Here is a 22,602-nt window from a genome sequence, read left to right on the forward strand (position 1 = left end):
TGCACATAGAAATGGCATTGTGAGCCTTTCTGGAAACACTATAGGTTCAATCTTGATTTGAATGACTGAGACTTGTCTTTGAGACAGAACGACTCCAAAATCTGTCAATCCTTTTCCTACTGGCATTCCACTCCTAGGAAGGTGGTGGCTTTCACCAGGAGCTCTTCAAACCTGTAAGACACGTATCTGACTCTGCAGAAGGTCACCAGTAATACGTCACTTAAGCACACAGAGAACAGAGGTTTTTAAAGGAGTATCTGTTCAGCTAGCTAGGTCCTTTCTCCAGCAGGAGCCAGAAAAACACATCCTGAGCCCTCTGGGAAAACAGAATTGCCAAGTGCTCTGGGTAGGCAATCTTGGACAGTTGGCAAAACAGCATGCAAGTGAAAGAGGAAATCTCCTCAAAGGCTAAATGGGAAAGTGGCAAAATGTGAGCATGCTGTAGTCCACTCCTGAAATGGCTTTACTGAAGGTGAGGTTAATGGGTCTTCCCCTCATCTATAGGATGCATTCTCTGCCCCCATAAGCTATCATTTAAAGAATCAACTAGTACTAAGCAAGCATGCTATTAGCTGTTGATACTTAATAAAACAGGAACAGAAGCCGCAGCCCTGGAATTACCAGGCCTCCCGATTAAGGGCAGCACTGCAACTAACAGTGCCTTTGGCACTTTGACAGTTTCAGGAGGTTAGTGCAAATTTCTGACAGGACATGCACATCAGTGCTTGACTGAATCACCAGCCAACCCTTCTGAACAACAAAAACAATAATTGTAACAGTCCTGTAGTTTCAGAAATATCAGCAAAATTATCAAGTTTGCTCACAAGGTATTGCTTCTGACCTTTAGATATGGTAGAGTGGGACAGCAGCTGCAAGTCTTGGACAGTTGAATTTCTCCATTGTACCAGCAAAATGAATATTCAGTAATAGACATACTGGTGACCCAGTCAAAAAACACCCAAAACAACCAATGCCCCAGTACCCTTGGCACAAAGAGGACAACTGTCAATAACATGGAGCTGATGAAGAGAAACTCAGAGTCCCTTCTAAATTCAAACAACCTAGGTCAGTAAACAGAAAAGGCTCAGAGGAAGGACAGAGCAATTTCTTTCCGGAGAAACCACATTTATGCTCTGTGCCACATTCTGAATACTAAAATCAGTTATGGAGGTCTCAGCCCTCAGAAAACAAATCAAAACAAAATGAAAAACAAAATAAACACACACCACCCTGCAAAACCATCTTTCCAAGCTTTTAAGGGTTGTTAAAACACAAGGGCAGAGATGCAAGGAAATACATGAGCAAAAGCAAGACAAACACAGGAAAATAATTTTCCAAGCTTTCTTCTACATTAGACTGTGGAACATCCTCATCGCATGGAACAGGGTGAACCAAGTTGGAGGGAACACTGGAAATACATACAGCAGAGGAACTTTAAAACCAGATTTTTCTAAAGGTTCTATCTGTCTTTAACACTTCTTATTCTAATATTATTCTACAACTAGAAGGTCTTATACAAGTGTTACACAATTATATAGTTTCCACATTTCCACTGAAACACGGATGGGATATTTGTCACTGCAAAGCTGCTTCTAGCAGGCAAGCTACAGTAACTCAAAGCAACAAGATAAACCAGGCAGATGTCAGAGCTCTCCCGCTGAGTGCTTTAGTCTGAGCACTCAGTTTAGCAACATGAAGATGTTTCTGCTGGCTGCAAGAGGACTTCAAATGGCTTGTCTACAGAAATTACTTTAGAGGAATATTATACATGACATCATCCAACTACATTAAGTCAGTTCAATTACTGCTAATCAACTTAGAATATATCTGTGTAGTTATTTTTAGAGGTTTTACAGAGGTTTATTAGGAGAACATATTCTAGCACTCCTTTTATTAAGATGCCATGATGTTCAACTATTTTGAAATAGGACAATTTGATTTTGTATGTCTTTTGTGTAACATTGAGATTTCCCAACAGTTTTAACCTTTCTTATACTCCACAGGGTTAGTTACTTCTGAGGACAAATGTCCATTGATTAAGAATGAAAACATACTGGTTGCAGAGAATTTAATTAGAGAACAGACTACAGATTGCCAGGTCTAACTATCCAGGAATTTGCCTCTCCCTTTTCATTTGAAGCTCAAGAAAAACAGTGAAAATCCTGACAGCACTCAAAGCAGTAACGTTTCTAGTTTACAACACTCACAGTAACATACGGTGTGTAAAATACAGCAAAGTTCCCAATAAACACACCGGCATAGGCAGTTTTTCATTTTGACACTGGATGCTGCTGGGATACAGGACCACTGGTTTGTCTGACTGAACAGAAGCTTAACGTTTTCTTCTGTGACTTGCAGGCGGAGCAGCTCCCATGTCTGGAGCAGGGCACAAAGCCCAGTCCTCGTGCACTGCCACAGCTAAGGACAGCCAAGCTCCTTCCCCGCAGTCAGCGTGCGGTACTGCGGTGTCAGTACTGCAGCTGCACAGGGCTCTGTGCACCCCTGTGGGTACTGCGGTGAGTGCAGCTGTGCACGCAGCCTCGGCAGAACAGAGCCCACACTACTTGCTAATACGCAAAAAATAACCAGCATCACATCAGCATGGCAGCTAGCGTACCATACAAACACCGAATAAGAAAACTTTTCTAATTATTATGGGAGCGGGAAAGGGGAAACCTTTTCCGACCTCTTGAGTTTTCACCCTCATTCTCTTTAGAGGAAATATATTTAGAAGTTATTTTCTGCCTACCTATTCCACATGGACCTTGTCTTACCTCTCATGCCATAATAAATCAGGAGTGAATCCACAAAAATAATATTAAGGCAACATTTGTGAAGTAAAGTTAAGTTAAAGAGAAAGCAACTTAAAAAAAAAAACTCACCTTCCCACTCTACTTCCATGCTGTTTTGAGGCTAGGTTTTATTACTCAACCAACATTTTTTAAGGGTCTGTTTTGCTTTCTATACACATGTAACTCCCATTACTGTCAGTGGAAATTATGTATGCACATCAGTAGCAAAACAGACTGCAGGATATTTAGCTCTCTAAGGTATCCGTGTCCCTGTTACAGTCATGTTTCAGGAGAAAAGCCAACAAATGTATTTGGAATTCTGCCTTTAAACAAACACTATTTTACAACAGACACAAGTACTGATTCTTCTAAATGGAAGTAATACCCAAGAGAGTTCTAGTTAAACCAATGAAAGAGTGAATTGACAGCATTTATCTTTCTCCAGTATTCCCAATGTTTCAGTTTCACATGATAAAAGTGATGAGAAATATCAGGGAAAAGAAACAAAGACTTGATTTTCCAATAAACTGTACGCTGAAATTGTAAAAAAATAAAAATAAAAATTACAGCAGTGCTTGAAAATAGCAAACAAGGCAATTGTGATATTTAGTTTACTAGAACTAAGAGCCTTTACTTCCTATGTTCAGTGCATTCCCATTCGCATACCACAAAGAGCTTTTACGATATTAGATCTCTATCTCCATACAATAAGGGAAGAAACAAAGGGTGAAACAGTAGAGATTTGGCCAACAACTGAAACGACAAGGAAACCATGTTTCCTAACTCCTCATCGGACATCCATTCCACTGTGACACTTTTTGACTAGTAACTGTGACGCCAGCTCAGCAACCAGAATCCCATCATGTAGGTTACTCATTTCCACATAAGAAATCCCAATGTGCAAAAGCTCCCAACTCTGATGATAACCTGTTCTTTCAAGTTCTTGTTATTTTTCACTGCATGAACAAGTCTCTTCATCTCTCCTCATATACCTACACTGTTTTCATTCTAAAGCATCTATATACATAGCTCAAGTGTTCTTATATTTCCAAGCCTAACAGCAAAAAATGCACGTTGGCAGCATCATATTCATCACTGTATGCCTTCAAATCAGAGGAAAGCACTTGATTTCCAGTAAGAGCACGTCTTTTCATTCCACCACTAATCATCTGACACCACAGTGTTTTCCTCTAAACTACATTTAATTTTTTATTTTTTTTTATTAAGAAATTAAACCTAATCATGAATGCAGGGCCATAAACTACAGTGTCTTTGGGCATGGGCACTTGTCTTGACAGCTTGCTTACCATATGATTACATGAGCAATTGTGGTTTCTAAAACTCTTTATTTCCTCAATGAACTTACTGCACTCCACAAGCCAAATGAAATTCTGACAGGGTCTCAAAACCAACACAAAAGGTGAGATTGAGCTAATGGGAGTTTTGCAGCTAAAATCTACAAAGCTTGATCCTATCCAAAGTTATTTCACTTCAATCACAAGGGGAAAATTCATAATAGACCTTAAGCTCCCTTTGAACACCTCTGTTTGAAAAAACAGACCCACATTAGCAGTGTATTAGAAGTTACAAATGCCAGTCTAGACATTACAGCTACAGCCTCCTTCTTTAATCTTCTCTGACTCATATATATCTGCATGCACCAGGTTGTGTTTGTCCACATGGTTTTCTTGGTAATTTGAATATCTCAAAAGACCCTGGCCTGAAAATTGCTCTATAAATATCCAGTGCATCAGTGTTACTTACAGAAGTGATTAGCTGAAAAATCTGAGCTGTTACTACCTTGAATAGGAAATAAAATGTCACTCAGCAAGCCATAAATCATGAAAGCTACTGTTAAACACCTCAACTACACTGCAAGTCAGAAAAATGTAGGCATACTATCTGGAAAAAAAAGCAAGTGTACGTCTTCACTAATAAAACAAGTGATTGGTATGTTTTTGTAAACAGCTATAAGCTTTTCAGCCAATAGATACTTTTCACAATGTATCCTTCCCTGATTTATCCTAAAATGGATGAACATTTGTTGATGTGCTCATTCAGGGATTTACTACTTATTTATTAAAGAGGATGAGTCATAAGGATTGGTCCAAGCCCTCTGAAGGCAGCAGAGTTTGTCATAACATTTGTAGAAAACTTAGTGGTTATCTTATTTCCTACCACCTTTAAAAATAATCATAAAAATAAGTCCTCCCTTTTCCCCCCTTCCAATCATTTAACATTCTGGAACCAAAGAGAACTGCTTCATTCTCAAGTAACAACATTTTGAATTTGTAAGGGATAAGTCAAACAAATTTCTTTGGTAAAACTTTTACTTATACTGGAAATACATCTATTTTAAAATTAATTTCACCACTGTCAATCAGCTTGCAAAGAAACAAAAACTCAACATAAATTTGTTGGCACATCGTATAGTTTTCTTTAAGGCATTTGTTAAACAGTATAGCTACACTGTAATAATGCTTTTTAATGTAAATCTTTTTATTTCATTAGTGTTTTTTCCCCTATTTTCAATAAATCTCTTTTGCATGTGGTAGCAGTGGAACCACTTAAATAATACAACTCCCATTCTGTTTTACAATGACTGTGAAGGGATGGCATTGAATTTTTATTTACCTTTGGCAGAGCTGATAGAGATGTATAGCATGTTAAAATGTTTGCATTTTAACACTCACAAGCTACCATGTTTCCCTCTTTTTCACAGTAGGAATGATGCACAATGATCAGTAACAGAGTTTTTGATACATGGATCCTGCAGTTTTCTAATAAATCAAACAACCTGATGAAGAAAGATATCTTAAGTTGCATTGTTCTCAGGAAATTAAAAATGGTTCATGCCACATGATACGTATCAAGAGTTGTGAGTAATTATAATCATTGCATAGCAAAAACATTCTACTTCATAGTTTTTTTTATAGTGTCCGTGACTATCATATCTAAACGCTGCCTAAGTAAATTACTACTGTACTCAAAGATTAAGAGTTGCTGTAAGAGAAGCATCTGGACTCCGCATCTACCTCCAAAGGGAGCTTCTCAGAACAGGTGTCTCCTCTTAAATTTTGTCTTGGACACGGTGTTTTACAAGGTGTTTTAGAGACTTAAAGTAGGTTCCTCCTGTCTCCAGCCAGCCTTTTCATCACCAAGTTTCCCCATGAGCAAGGAGTTTGAGCCTGAATTTTCATGTGCTTTACTTGGTCTTGCCAGAAGTATTACGTTGCAAGAAAATCAAGGGTAACGATCTTGATCTAGACCAGGTCCACACTCAGTAGAAATGCTTTGTTGGTCACACCTCTGCATACACAGTAAACAACATCACTTCATAGACTCAGCCTTCTCTTCTCCAAGAAGAACAAGCCAAGTGTCTTCAGCTGCTCTTGATGTCATCCCCTCTAGAACTTTCATCATTGTTGTTGCCCTCCTTAGTGCACACTCTAATAGTTTTAAGTCTTTCTTACACTGTGGCACCCAAAACTGCACACAGTGCTTGAGGTGAGGCCATACCAGCGCAGAGCAGGACAACCCCTTCCCTCAACCAGCGAGAGGTGCTGTGCCGTCAGACATGATATGCTTGATGCACTCCATGATGCAGTTGTCCCTTTTAGCTGCCAGGGCACACTGGTGACTTGTGTTCAACTTGCTGTTGCCCAGATCCCCCTGGATACCTTCCCATGGAGCTGCTCTCCAGCCTCTCATCCCCCAGTCTGTGTGTACACCCAGGGTTGCCCCATCCCAGGGGCAGAAAACAGCACTTGCTCTTGCTACATTTCATGTAGTTGGTGACTGCCCAGTCCTCTAATTTGTCATGATCTCTCTCTAGAGAGATCTCTCTTTGTCAAGACCTCTCAACAGCTAATTTAGCTAATTTAAATACTAAGCTAATTTAGTATCATCTGCAAACTTGTTTAGTATGCATTCTAGTCTGGCATCCAGATCCTTCATAGAAAACACCGAAGAGAACTGGCCCTAAAACAGAGTCCTGGAGAACTATACTAGTGACTGGCCGCCAGCCTGATGTAACCCCATTTACTATAAACCCGCCAGCCAATTGTACACCCAATTTCTCTGAAGCAGACAGCAACAACAACTACTTGGCTGTCAGGCAAAACAACTAGCTTCTGCATATCAGAAGCAACGTCAAGTGATGAACAAGGAAGTATGGATGGAACTGTCAAGTGAAGAGAGCTAGGTACAGCTTGTTTCTAAGAAAAATCACCCCTCTGAAATATCCTTCTATGGCTTGCTATTACATCAGATTTTCCTTGTTCTTTTGCTGCAGCTGTCTTTGAAAAGAAAATAAACCAAAAAGCAAACACAGGTGTTTACTCAAGGATCAATTCACCTGCTGTTCTGCTGCTCTACCTGCCCCGTCACCTCAATACGAGCTCCAGCCTTACAGCTGGGATGACTCATCTCTGCATGAGTACATTTTTCAATGATGCATTTTCAGGTGCTTGTTTCTGCAAAATGAGAAGGTAGGATAAAGACCTTTCCTTAATACCACATCACTTGTCCATTTTGCATCCATCTTTTACCTTCTTTTTAAGCACACAAAAAAAAAAAGCACAGTGGTTGAATCCTGCAGCCTTCTGAATGCCAGGCTGATGTGCAATTCACCCCTTTGTAATGAAAGGCATCATAATTCAAGGGCATCTGCATCATCCTCCCCCAGATAACAATTTACTGAGGCAGCGAAAGGGAAAGAGCTTTCGAAGTTTGTTGCAAAATTTTTAATCTGTGTTTGAATGGAGTTGATGGATTTCCAGAAGCAGAGTGGAGTGATCTGCTTTGAATTAGCCATTATCTTTTACATCCCTCCATGTTTCCTGTCATCACAAAAGAAGATGAGTTACCCTTTAACTTACTGTAGAATAATCTCTGACTACCAGCAAAAGGGTAGTTAATGTTATTGGCAAGGATGATTTAGGAGACTATTTCAAAGCTCGGTTAACTATAAAAACAGAAGTCCTTCTAAAACAGCCTCATTCATTCTGCATACTGTGTGTGAGGAAAGCAGAGCTTAATATCGCAACTGTTTGGAGATGTGACAGCACGACGAGAAGTGGTCATTTCTTTTCCCACCACTTTCTCACTGACAAATGTGTCCAGCTTGCTGACAGGAAAAAGTGTTAATCAACAGTTGCTAAAATATGACACCTAAAGTATATGACATCAGTGCCCAGAACTGCCCTGGACCAGATCTGGCAGGCTTAAGTGTACAGAGAGGAAATCCTTACCTTCCAGATTAATCAGACTAATCCTTACTTTGCAGATCTCCAATTTAAACAAACCAAGCCAAGTAACCTGACAGCTGCAGACAGACCAGACAAATCTTTAGTAGTTGAAAAAGGTTTGATTTTAAATGTAAGCATATTCTTAAAACTCCTAAAATGAAAATGGCCATTGAGTTCGGAAAACTACTTGAGTCGTTGTTTTTTTTTTGTCCCTAAATAGCAGCAAGTCAATGCCCTGAAGTTCAGTGGTCAGTCCGAAGCTTTTGTTTGACTTTTTTCTTCTTGAATGGATTTTCTTATACGCTGTTAAATATGCATACTATTTTTTTAATGCAAAACAAACAAACAAAACAGAGGAGCAAGTAAGCACTTCATATAACATCTTTTTAAGACAACAGTATAATGACCTGCAGTATTCAAAACTGGTTAACAAAAACTTGGTTACGGAATATCACCTCCTACAACAGAGGTTCCCTGCATTTTGTATGATGATACCTCTCATAACCCTCATTCTTTCTCTTAGAACAACATGCACGTTTATCACTAATACTGTAATTGCAAGCACCGCTGAAATAGTTGACTGCATGGTTACTTCACGGATAACTATGGCTAACCATCGACAATGTGAGGCCAACAGTTCAAGAAACAGAGAGCAAAATGTAACATGTTTTCCTGGATATTCAGCTGCCAGGAGCACAACACAAACACCAACATAAATAGAATGACCACCAGCATCACTGCATCATGTACTGAGCTAAAATATGACTTAAGCACCACCACCCCACAGAGTGAAACAAAGCAAAACCTACACACACTTGATTGCATACTTGACAAGTTGATTCTTAATTTTATGAGCAACCCAGTTCTCAACCAGAGTTCTGCAAATGCAAAGTACCTTAAACATACCTGATTCTCCCACAGCACTTAAAAATTACAGTAATGTTAATTTAGTGAGATAAAATCAGGAAGACGTTCCATTGGATGAATCTAATTTCTAGTAGACTTATGTCAGTCTCCATACTCCCACTTCATATATTACCATATAACATCTTGTTACTTAAATAAAGAGCCACTGCAACATTTCCATATCTTACTCCAGTGGTCAGATTGCTGGTGACTCTTCATAGGGTTTGAAGACCCTATTAAACATTCACCTACCTCTAGCAGTGATCATGATGTCCATCACTGACTGTCCATTTGTTTCTCATAAAGGCCAGATAGGTAAATTCTTTGCCTAAACAACTCCACTAAAATGATCAGCAATGAGGGAGTTGCCAAGGACCATATTTAAATGATTTTTAAAGACTTTAATGTTAAAGTCTCTGAGATAAATGGGGAAATACCTCCTCTTTCACATTTTTATTCCCAAGTAATTTGTGAACCCAAGTAATTTGTGAAGTTGCCACTGAATTTAGTTTTCATTAATTAATGTTGGGAAAAACTACCATGATGGAAGGAATGGAAATCACTCTCGATGTACATGTTCTCCTGAAGCAAGCATAGCAACTTGAAAAGGAAAACAGAAACTAAAAAACCCTTCTATTAATAATAGTGGCAATTTCATTCTTGTCTCAATTATTTTACCATCTGCAGGCTAAGTCTAGAGGAAAAAACAATCTTCATTAATTGATGCTAGAAAAGACTATGACCCCATTAAATACACTGGTGAACCATTATATGAAAATCTTGCCCATTCTGCTTTTGACAGTACTTTGTGCACTGACAGCTTCTTGTTTTCACCTTCACAGAGGTCTGTTTTTCCCAGTTAAGTAGATCTGTCATCAGCAACAGAAAAGAAACAAGCATTTTAACTCTAACTTTGCTGGAATGTCCACAAGCATAAACATACGTGGAGAAGCTGGAATAATTTATGAATTTATGAACTACCTGCAGTTATTTATGAATTTGGGCTTTTTGTTTTATACAATTATTTTTAATTTATTCACTCTTTGTGCAACTTAACTTTTTTTTCATCTTTTCTAAAGCACCGATACATTAATACATCTGGGGGGGGATTGGTCAACCGGAACTACATATGGGCTTCTAAAAAGCAAAAGCACAAGCACAAAAAACTTCAGTTATTAGTGTTTCAGGCTACCCATTCCTTAATACATGAGTGTATCCACTTCTTATCTAGTGGTATCTAAGGGAAGTCTTAATTAAAATTGCCAAAAGGAGATGTCCATCATGAGCATGGAAAGATGTATTTGTGTATTCTCTAAGTCAACCCTGTAAGAATAATGCTCCTTCCTGAAAAAAGACTTAAGGCTCAAGGTTTTCATTCTATTACAAAACTGATGGTGTTCACAAGCAATTCAAAATCAGGGGTGAGGAGGGAGATGAACAACAACATTCATCCCAAACAAAATTCACACGTCTAAAAGTCACAGATGCTGTTGACAGCATCTATTCTCTTTATCAGAACATTTGGAAAGGTAATCACATAGCCCAGGACAATTTCATTTTGAACAGCAGTTCCACACATTTGGAGGTTTCTGTCCAAATCCCAGGGAGGTTGACAAGGTAACAATTCTGCTTTAAATGAAAACAAACTAGGATTGAATTCAGTCCTTGGAAAGGAAGAATATAGTCTACTTCTTCTTACTGATTTTCTGCCTCTAACTTGTCTTTAGAATAGGATACAACATACTGTTATGCCATGCTGGCAACTACATGGTAAACAAAAGTGTCTTCAAAATGGGAAATAGGATAACATTATAGGATTGTACCATTACCCCCCATGGTTTTATTTTGTAAAACACCATCAGTTCCTTCCACAATACCAGTGCAGTCGACCAACAGCAGCTAAGCAGCTCATGCCCTAAACTCCATTTTAAATTACACGCATTTAAACTTAAACAACTTAATATGAAAATGCTGTGGAATTACAATGAATTTATTGTTGCAGTGAAAGACAACCGTGAAACAGAACCAACAATGAAGAAGTACAAGATGAAGTTATTCAAAGTTTATAATTTAGCAAAGATTTTATCTGCACTGATAAAAAGGAAAACTGCAGAAGAATTCTCAGCAGCAGAAGTCAGAGACAAATGGTCCTGACAATTACCAATTAGGATTCAGGGTGTAAAACACTGATGGTAGAGTTACAGTCCTGGCACTGATTTTGCACAGTCCTTGTGCTATCATTACATTCTCATTTAGTCCTAAGAGCTCCTTACCCAAGCCATAAACCCAATTTAACTCTTAAGAAAATATATCCTCAAATCCTATGTCTGATTCAGTAAGTTTTATCACTCCAATGCATTTCCCTCACTGAAGAAAAGAGCTCTGCCTCTATTCATCTGGGTGACAAATTTAGGCCATAGGCACATATAATTTTTTCAAGGCCCTAATTGGAAATGCTCAGTACCAGTGTGCGGTCCCCAACTCATTGCCTGAGATTTGCGAACTCTGAGCATGGTATTAGAACTTGATTTTTAAAAAGACAAAGACTACCACATATCAATTATATCCCCAGGGAAATTCTTGAAGACCCTGGAAACCAGAAACTCCAGAAGCTCGCCTTGACATCAAAGGCATCCAGCTCCTGTCTATTCAGCTGCTGGTGATTAACAACATACGTATTTTGATACTGACTCTCAAATTGCATCGAACACAGACTCAAGGTATCAGCTCTCTTAAAGAGCACTGATTGATCAAACACCAGGCATTAACTTCAGATATACAAAGATGGTATTCATCCTATTTCTTACACCCTAAGCACAAACTCGTAAGTCAGAAGTTTCCTTCAGAGGTCATCTAACTCACCCAAAGCAGGACTGACTATGCATAACTGAACTCAATGCATTCCTGTCCTACCTGTTCTTAAAATACTCCCAGTGACAGAAACCCCACAGTGACTGCAGCCTTTGTGAATAAATATTGCCAGTCATTTCTACCTTCCCTCAAAATCAGTATTTCTTGAATTTCTTGTTACTATCTTTTGCCTTCCAAGAGGTATGAAAGCCAAAATGTACTATTCAAAACTGGATACTGGCAGTATTCATCAGAAGATGAATGTCACTGTGCTAGATGGAGTTTTAGCGTAACTCCACATGGTAATTCTTGCATCAGCACCACCACCAAGGATCAACATGGAAAGAAGAAAAAATCCCATCTCATTAGGATTCTTAGTGATAGAGCACTTCACAAAGTAAGAAAAAATCCTTATTACCAATCTCTTCATTATTCTGATGGTAACTACTTAGGCCAGTAAGCCCAAACTCAGTTTAAGTGCTACCTTTATTGTCTCCTAGAAGTCATGTCATGGACAAATAAACCCTGAAAGTCTAGAAGTACAGAATCATGTAGCTTACAATCTGCTTTCAAATTGTTGGGTAGTTAGAATATCTATGTCATGATGCCAAGATTTCCTGTGCAAAGACAAAGGGTAGAATTTTTTGGTGCAGTGAAACAGAACTCCCACCTAGCTGCATGATGTTAGAAGGCAAGGCTTCAACAAATTTTTGGAAAAATATTGTCAACATACAAACCAAAATGGAGCCTGCGGCAGACGGAAAGGGGGAGGGGGAGGAGGAGGAGAAAGAAGGAAGATAAAGGAACAAGTAAAAATCTGAGGCCTTCTAGTCTTACTTTCTTTAGACATTTGCTGCCCTGAAACTTCTGGTCCAGTTGTCATTTCAAATTTTAATAGACTAAAATGTAAGAAGAGAAGTAGTTAAATAAGGACCTCTACCACAACAATAACAGGCTGGATCAATACTATAAGGAAAAAACGTGTTTTTTTCTTTTTTTTTTTTTTTTAAACAGAGGTTTTATGGGTAATTTACGCAGCCCCTTAAAGACATCCTCCTTGCTGAATTAGCAGCAACTGTTTTAAATGATGTTTTAAGCATATATAAATATTATCAAATACAATAGAATCCGGAAAAATGTATGGTATAAACTCTCTCACTGCCCAAAAAAGTCCCTAGCAAAGCAATTTAGGACAACTCTGTGCTCTTCTCCAAGGCAAAAATTGAGCAAAGCAATAAAACTGTTTAGAATGCTTTCTCATTCAGAGCGTGTCAGCAATGCTGAATTGAAATGCGCAATAAAATTTATATTGGAGCTATATTGTTTGCCCCTCATCACTTCAAAACCTATGTGTTCAAAAGCAAAATTTAAACAAATTGCTTTTTTTCCTTAATTGGGATGAGTCATTGTACAGAAATCATCTCCCTTGGTCCTTTATGTCTCAGCAATATCCACAGCCTCAACTAAAGAAGCCTTTACCCTGAATTACTCAAAAGCAGTAACAGGCAATTATAATTTCTTTGTATTTGTTTCTGTATTTCTTTCCAAAGATAGTGCTTCCAAACTAGATGGATCCTTTGTATCCAGGGTGACATAGGAAGTCTGAGATATTACATTTAATTGTAGTGCATTACTAATGTACCAGAAAAACCTGCTTTTTGGAGCCATGACAGTTGTTCATCTACGTACACACCAGAAGAGGGTTAAAAAAAGAAATCTGTCACCTAAATGTGCAGCTACAGTTTTAACTTTGGGAGTGTCTGTGCAACTCAGTTCAGAGCACACAAGCCTATTTTAAAATGCTTTGCTGGGACAGGTTAATCCTAAGCACGTGCCTATATTCCTTGCTAAAACTGGTCCTCATACCTCAGAGAGGTGAGAATGCTTGGTTAAAGGGCTTTCCAAAACAACATTCTGAATACGAGAAGTGCCAAAAAAATATTTTGTTGGTGTCACTAATAATAAGCATTGAACATTTGCTCCAGAAGTTCTATCAGATCCTTGTAGTTATCATAGTACAATCTCACATGACAGAACCAAAACAGACAATGCCCTTTACCCAAATCCACTCATATTTCCCTGTCAATTTTTTTTTTTTCAGAAAAAAAATCATTTTCCTAGTAAAATCCACCAAAATTTTAGGTCCTCTCCTGATTAAAGTTTTTTATCCTCTTCTTTCCACTCCCTGTTATTTATATTTCATGACCAGCACCCTTCCATCTTACAGTCTTGCAGACCACAAAGCAATGGCAATGTAATTTAGAAATATTTTCATATAATTTGCCAGTGTCTGTTTTTATTCTTTATAAAAGAAAGCTTGATTACAGCCCTAGAGTACATACACATTTCAAATCCTCTCCTGCTTTGAGATGACTGTCATTACGTATTAATCATTCTACACTGGGTATTCCCAAACAAACATGCACAATTCATTTCAAACAAATTCAGCTATTTAAAGCCATACATGAACACTATGGGCTAAGTTTATTTAAGTCTAGCTCTTCTTTGACTTTGTGTTCTGTTTTATTTGTATTAATCAGAATTCTTTTGTCCCCCCTCCCTTCTGTGCCAATCCACAGGAACAATGGTGGCCAGTATCTGTCTCCCAAACACATAGCAGCGATACAAAAAGTTATTTTCAACCTGTGAAGTAATTTTTGAGGAACAGTGTGTAAGGATGGGGATGATAACCTTCAGAATCAAATCCATTCTCACCAACATTTTGTAAGCTACTCATATGTCTTACATCCTCACTTCTCTTTGCATAAATACTTTTCAGTGTCCACTTGTAGATAATGGGATATCGAAGGCCACCTTACCAGTAAAAGCAAAAGAATCCTGAAGCCAATCAGTATGGAGGTATACTCTTAACTGAGTCTACATGAACTGCTCTACAACAATCTTGTTAGGCACCATTCTCAAAGTCTCAGCTCTTGATAAAGGAATGGCACCTGAAATTATGTATCTACTCTACAGAAAAAGAGAGAAACTTCTTAATGCCTTTAAGACACTGTGATTTAAGTCTCATCTCAAAGACAGCTTTGGAATGGTGCGGACAGGAGTAATGGCTGCTTGCTCTAACTCAGTGGCGAAATGTGTCTGTAAGGGGTTTCTGAGCTACGTGAAATTCTGGTCTACTGATGTCAGCATGACTTTTGCCATTTCACACAAAGAGAACAGATAATCTAATTGTCCATATAAGAAAATTTGGTGTCTCTGAATTAGGAAAAAAACAATGTTTAATCCTATTATCTGAGAGTAAAATTTGTCTCACTTAGAAGAAAGCCATAATGGACACTAAAAAAAACACCCATTACAGCAACACAAGCAACTTTGTTATATCAGTTAAATATAATGTTTAATTAGTTTTCTAAATGCATACACTGAAAAGCCATTAGACAACCATTAGAAGTAATATATCCATTTTCTTTTTACAATCACCTGATTTAGTTAGCCAAATTTCTAAAGTAATTCAGTCAAACAACATTTTTGGCAATATTATCCCAGTAAAGCTTATCATTCCCTTTTTTGATTGTGATCACTACAATTTTCCCTTAAGCTTTAAAGCACTGATGATCATTTTTAGTTTAGCAGATTTACCTAGCATCTCTTTTAGGTTAAAAGGAAAACAAGAAAAAAGAGCGTCCAGTACAGTTACGGTTAGGAAATCTGACACTATTTGTGGTTTTTGTTTGTTTGTGTTTTAAAGTGATCTTTATTAAAAAAAAAAAAAAAAAAAAAAAAAAAAACAGTTTTGTGTTCTGTGTACATGGGGGGGAAGAAGACAACGTATCTGAAGAATAGAATAGCTGTAGATACCTTTAAATGTACTTTTAAAACCCCTCTGGCTATTCATTCCTCAGCTGATATACTATTTTACTGTTTATTAACAAAAAATTCTTAATAACCTTATTAACTAGCAACCTAATAAACACTAAAACTTGTCAAAAGGTTCATGCTGTAGTGAGTTTGCCAAAACATTGTGGAAGTAGCCAACAGATCTCACTGACGAAGGACAAAATCTGGTTGTAAAAATGAAGCCTCTGAACAGATATTACTCTACAGCTTCCTCCAGCTTCTCTGATGCTCTGTTTTTGCCTAATTCATGTGCCATCGCTGTAGAAATTCTGTAAAGTTTTTCAGCACATTTTCTTCACTTTGTGCCAGCCCCATATACCTTGGGTTTATGTTATATACAATCAACAGTATATATGATGTGCAGAGAAGGGTTTTATTGATGGCAGCATTCTACTAAAGAGAAAACTAGAGACAGAGCGAGACACGGAGCAAATCTGTAGCACAGCTGTTAAATGAACTTGAGTCCTGATCTAACCAAACTAATACGCAAACCTCAAATCTATCCTTCTCCTATGGTAATTGCTTTATTTATCCTTGCAATGCTCCAGTTGTTTGCTTTCCAAAATGTAACAGAGAGTTTTAAATTTAAAAAAAAGTTCATCTGGAGAATAAACAATTTCAAAGTTTATTTTGAATAACGTAGTGTATTTTAATGTTCTGCTTCTGCCAAACCAAGGGTAAGTAAAAAGTAGGAACTAAGAGCAGTTCCTGACCCTGCACCACAAACATGTCAATGCTGAAGCAGCATGATATGAATATAACACCCTGTTCACTTCAGCAAATTACTGTCCAAGTTAAAATCAGTTTTGCAACATTACAAATAGATGAACTCAATCAGCAGTGCTGGGCAGTTTGTTACATTTCATGAACAAGAGACAATTCCAGTTGATCACCAGCTGGTAACAACACTCTTGCTTCTGCTGGAAAACTTAAGGATGCCAACGTACAAATGGAGCAAACCTGCTCTTCATTGCTGATGGACTCTAACCAATTTTTACACAAAGGGGCTCAGCAGAAAACACTGAGCTCCCCTAGTATTTTTCCCAACCCATGGCACTTTGGTGTTTGCTACCTCATGCTATCGGGGAGACAGCACCCCCGAAGGAGTGGGAGCTATGGATTCTTGCTTACTGACTTCTTTCACCTCTTGATTTATCTCCTTTTCAATATGCTGAGTGCATCAAACCATAAAGTTGCCAGATGAGATATAGAGATCTACTGACTGTTTTCCCCCAAACAAGTTACCTCATTCCAATCCTACACAGACCAGAATTTGTACTTGCCTTGTTACCAGCCTGAGCAGTGGTGCCAGGAAATCAAGTACATCAACAAACGAACAAATCCTTTCCTTCCTGCCAAGGCCCAAAGCAGGGAGGAAGATGGGAAAGAGGGAGTGAAAAAAAATACATGTTTTCTCATCAGTCCTGTCTGTTGTTTCAGTAAAAAGAAGAAGAAAAATAGCAGACTGTAATGTAACACACAGATGGAAAACAGAATGCTGGCATACTACTCAATGTGTATCTAGTATTCAGGTGCTGAAGCAGCACTGGCATATGAGCTGACTGCTTATGTTAATACTACAAGAAATCTTCTCTGTTAATCAAAGCTTAACGAATGTGAGTTTTAGCATTAAAATGCTGTCCTTTCATAATCTTTGTATTAATTTCCTTTACACTGTCTTTATGTTAATAACAAAACCCATGAATGAAGCCAAAGACCAGCAGCCCAACAGAATGACTGGCAGAACTAATCAAGCCAATGCTGAATATTGCCCTATAACACACAGTGAGAAGACAAGGCAAATACAGGCATCTGAGGTACAGAAGGTACAGCAGAAACAACAATGGAAAGGAAGGGAATTACATATAGCACAAAGATGGGTCCTATTATCATGGTTTTAACACCTCTCCCCCCCAAAGAAAAAAAAAAGAGCAGTACATGACTGTTTGTGAAATTGAAAAGGCTGCAGGTTATGAACTTAAATGCAAAAGTTTTTCTTGTGGAAGGTGAAGAACCTAGCGATGGGAATCAAGTGAGGAGAGATGCAGATGGCGCAGGCACGTTCCCCAGAAGTCAGGAAGAGTGCTGGGGTTAGCCCTGCCACTCTGCGAGTGAAGCAGCAGCTTCATGGCCACACAGGCGGCAGCTGGGGACCTGAGCGAGGGGAAGCACTGGCACCACCAGTGGGCAGCTAGGTGCCTGGAAAAGAGATGGTGCTTAAGATACTATACCTAGGGACAGAGAAAAATAACAACATAGGAAAGAACCAAAGTCTCTTTGATATTTCTTTTCCTCCTAAAAAGAGAAGCAGAGGTTGACATTTCTTCACAACTCCTATGTCCTCTCCAAACGTGACATGTAAGATCTAACAAAGTTCCTCTCACTTTTCTCCACAGATTCCATTTTCCCTTGCCCTACAGTCAGGAATATAATCTAAAGGAAATAAAATGAGAATCACATACTGCCTGACTAGATCACTGCCAAAATGGCAGGCACACAAACAAATTTATGTCTATCCAAAGCCTGGTCCTAGACTCAACTCAGTGGCCTGTGCTCCACCATTTGATCTGATTAGCATTGTTTTGGTCTAAAAACTTTAGTGCAGAGGTCATCTTTTTTTGGAAGAATTGCATAGGTGTTTGTTTTTTTTCAAAGGAAAACATCCTTTTTCTATCAAGAAATACAAATATTACATTAAATATCTAGAGTTAGGGGAGAAGAATGTCAATATTTGCACAGTTGGTTTCTAAAGTCTGTCCTTCATCTGAATGCATGAGTTTAGCCAGAACTTGTTGTAAATTAGAACCAGTCAAAATAAAACATTAACAGTAACCCTAGCAGTATGAAAGTGCACAGTAAGAATCGGTCGCAAATAGTGCTTAAATGAATACCAGAATTAATACATTCATCAGTAGTTTCAGATCACAGTTAATAAAAGTAAAATAAAAGTTTTAAATAGCTTGTATTCAAGACCAGTTGTGTTCAAGTTGCATTAATTACACGTAGAAGCATGTTTCCCTTTCAATCTTACCAAACATGCATAATGCAATGCTTACAAACTTGATTTTACTGAAAATAGATCCTTTAGAAAGTACTTCCTTTGATAACAAAAATTAATTTCCAGATTAGACAATGGTACTAAGCGTATCCCACATCCCATTTCTGAAAAAATATTCATATTCATTCTATAACAAAAATCTGCATTTCTTTTAATTGATATTGATGAAACAACAGTAGGCTTAACCTGACAAGAGTTAGTACTTTTATTTTTTTGCATTTCTAGGCTGCCTCATGTCAATATCAGTGCCTGCAAGAGATTCCCACATCGCTCATGGTGCAGAAGCAGCAAGGCTGCAGCCTTTCTGATTCAGAACATGTGGTCCAGTGCACTTCCCAAAGCCTGCCAACAGAAAAGAACCAGATCCAATCCTTGCAACCAACAGCATGCTCACCAGATTGATTAATCCAGCTCACTTGGTAAAAGGCAACATTATCCAAGTTTAAGAAATCTCTGGGTTACCTGCGAGTTCTTAAGAACTACCACTGTTCAAACCTGTCCAAAATGCCACAGGTGAGATAAACCAAAGATGCACCAACAGGAGCTGGGTGCAAGGGTATCACTGTATATTAACCTTGGGTGACAATCCTCTGTGGCCAGGTCTAACACAGGTGAGAGAGATTTCTTCATTATGTCCAGTAAGGCCATGGCATACTCAGCATTGAAGAAACTCCATATTTCCCCTAGGATGAAGCTCAACAAAGTTTGACTGCATTCCTTCCTCTGCCAGGGCACCACTGCATCACACACAAGCTCTCTTTCTCATCTGGCACTCTTTGCACCTTGGGATTTTGCTAATACCCCCAAGACATAATGACTTATCTCAGTCCTCTTGTCAACTCAGCTTTTATTACATAAATAGGAATTAGAGTCACACATCTAAACAATGTGAAACAGTGCTTCTCTAGCAGCAGCCACCCATACGACATTGCTAATATGCTAGACTTCTTGCAATGACTATGAATACAATTACTCTGAAGTGCGATCTAAATGTATACAAATCTTTCTTCCCCATGGTTTTAGTAAAAATTAAGGGGAATTGAGCATGAAGCCTCACCAGCCAGAGCTGAGAGAGTAAACAAAAATAATATTTATGAGTAAGTATGAAGCAAATGGTATTAAAAACAGAAATCTACTTGGCAGTCTGTCCAACTCAAATTAACTTTTGTAATATTCCTCCAAGCTATGGAGGAATCCAAGAGTTAACACTTTATGGTCATGTTAATAACAAGTCTCTCACTGAACTGATATCCATCTGCTTAGGTCCAATACTTAAAGAAAGGTTTAGATATCTATCTGGAGTAGGGAGAAGGACCCAGAGACAACTCCCTTCCCCACCCAGTTAGAAAAAGTAAAATCACAGACAGTCCAACTGAAAGGGATACATTGGAGGAGGGAAAAAAAAAAAAAAAAAAAAAAAAAAAGTCATAGGAATAAAGCAGATTAGGAGGGTGGTCTAAGCACCCATTATGTTTAGTACACATAATATTCTGGGGGGATCACAGCATTGATAGGAGCAAGTTCATCTGTTCAGCTTAAACTGAAACCAGTGAAAATTACTTTCAAGCAAATGAACGTGTGCTATTCAGACTAAATAAACCATACCCCTCAAACTGAAGATCCTAGGTAGATTATATTTATCTTAGTTCTGCCATAAACATGAAAGAACATGGATTTGCCATAAATCAACAGATAAAAGTACAGCAGCATGATAGATCATCCATTAGGCAATACAAGTATGGCTAATTCTTCCTGACAGTGAAATGACTTGGGATACAACACATTCTATTTATTTTATTCATTTTTAATAAGTACTTAGACTTTGCATAATTCTACCTATTTTAGTCGCAGACATCCTAGGTCCTGAGCAACGGAGAGTTTTTATAAAGATCAGAGGATGATAAAAATAACATACCAACATGAGAAAGAGTAGGTACAACTGAAATATTTTAGCATAGAAAATTTAAAAAAATAAAATAGAGGGTTTGCAACTTCTTTGACTTACAGAGTAGTTTAAGATGGGGTGAACTACTATAATTAATTTGAAACAATAATGAGAAGCAGCAAGCTGTTGCACTTTTCACAGAGAATCACAAGTATAGAATTAAATATTGCACAGTGCTCCGTTGTTCCAGCTGGTGGACTACTGGGCTGGTTTGGGCTTTGCCTTTTTTTTCAGAACTGCATTTCTGGTCTGGCAGGGTTGTGCTGCGTTCTCGAGCAAACAACAACTTTGATTTACTCATGTAAACACCAGAAATGCATTGGCAAACATGCCATATGGAAGAAACAGAGATGTAATGGGGTTTTCTGTTTACTTTAGAAAGTGACATCTGTGGATAGCAATTCATCTAAGTTACGATTCAATAACTTTTCATCTTTGGTCATTTTCACTTATCAATCCAATCCCCAATTTAATTTGACGACGCATAAAAGCCCTGGAAGGGGACAACAGACAAGGAGCAATCTTTCGAAACTTAAAATAGGAACGCGCTTGAATATTCTTCCCTTTCACATCATAAATTTAAAGAAGAAGGAAACACATCTGTTCTAACTTAGCTTTATGAGCTTAAAAAGGCAAAGAAAAAGCATTAGGGTTTTCGTACCTCGTCCGCTTTTTGGGCAAGGTTGGCGGAGCCGGACCGGCGGCACCCGCAGCCCCGCAAACTCGCCGGGGGACCGGCTCTCGGGCACTTACCTCCGCAGAGCGCAGGAGGAAGCCCGCCGCCCGCCCTGCGGAGGGCATATTCCCCGCTGCGGGCTCTCAGTCGGGGCTGCCCATGGCCCGGCGGGCAACGACGCTGCTTCGGGACGGACGGCGCCGGGCTGCCCCCCTCCGCCACTCCTCCTTGCAGCCGCCCGGCGGCCGGGAGCGAGCTGCCCGTGCCATCCGCGCTGCCGGCGCCGCCGGGGCTCTGCGGGGAGAAGCCCGAGTCAGTGGCTGGGCTCAGCCCCGCGCCCCCAGCGCTGCCCGGGCCGCCGGCACCGCCCGGCTGGGGCCAGCCCCCGGCCCCTCCTCCGCGCCGGGCGAGGCCGCTCCGCTCCGCTCCCCTCCGCGCTGCCCGGCCCACCCGGGACCCCCCCGGGGCCGCCCCACGCCCCGCCCCGAGCATCCCCGGGGGCTGCGGGACCGGCACCGCCACCGCCACCGCCACCTGCACCGGGGGTCTCCGAGCCAGCCCCCGGCCCCCGGGGGAGCGGCGTGAACGCACCAGGTGCGAGACAAAGCAGGGACGGGCGCTGCGGCACCAGCACGCATCCGAGCGGCCGCCTCTCTCCCCCCCCCCCCCCCCCCCAGCCGAACACATTAAACGTGTTGAATAATTAATCCTGGGGAGAGGAGACGATTTTTGCTTGATGGTAGGAGGATGCTGAAAAGAGATGAGCTCCACCTGGCAGGCGACCAAAGTAAGCCGGAATGCGAGCATCCCGCTGAGCGGCGAAACGCCACTTTTAAACCGCAAGCGGGAAAAAAAAAAAAAAAAAAAAAAAAAAAAAAAATCGAGCCAATGCAAAAACACCCTTCAACAACTCAGCGACAGGTCTGCTGAGAAGAGTAGCCCCAAAAGCCGCCGCTAACAGCCCCCGACCTGAGCATCGGGCGCAACGGCTGCGGGACCGGCCCCGGCCGGCAAAACAAGCGCCGGGTCCTCCCGGCTGCGACCCCGGCCCCCGGCGCTCCCCACCCAGCCTCCCCCCGGGCAGGCCCTGCAGCAGGGACCCGCCGGGAGCAGCGCCCAAAGGGGTGACCGGACCTGCGAGGAAGACCCGACCCCCCCTCGCCGCCTCTCCGACCTGCCGGGAATTTGGTTCCCCCCGCTCCACGCGCTGCCGTCGCCTCGCCACGGCAGCGCTGCGCTAGAGGTCTGCCTGTCCGTCTGTCTGTCTG

General features: G+C 40.0%; 1 protein-coding gene across 1 annotated transcript in view; it reads right to left on the bottom strand.

Annotated features, from left to right (window-relative positions):
- The window catches only part of RET (ret proto-oncogene), a 90,080-nt gene that overhangs the window by 62,252 nt on the left and 5,226 nt on the right, over positions 1-22,602 (bottom strand). The window contains exon 2 of the mRNA XM_032191143.1: positions 21,320-21,406. Coding sequence (XP_032047034.1) covers positions 21,320-21,406 — 87 coding nt within the window. The remainder of the gene's footprint in view (positions 1-21,319; positions 21,407-22,602) is intronic.

Source organism: Aythya fuligula, chromosome 7 (genome assembly GCF_009819795.1).
Source record: "Aythya fuligula isolate bAytFul2 chromosome 7, bAytFul2.pri, whole genome shotgun sequence".
Classification (NCBI taxonomy): domain Eukaryota; kingdom Metazoa; phylum Chordata; class Aves; order Anseriformes; family Anatidae; genus Aythya; species Aythya fuligula.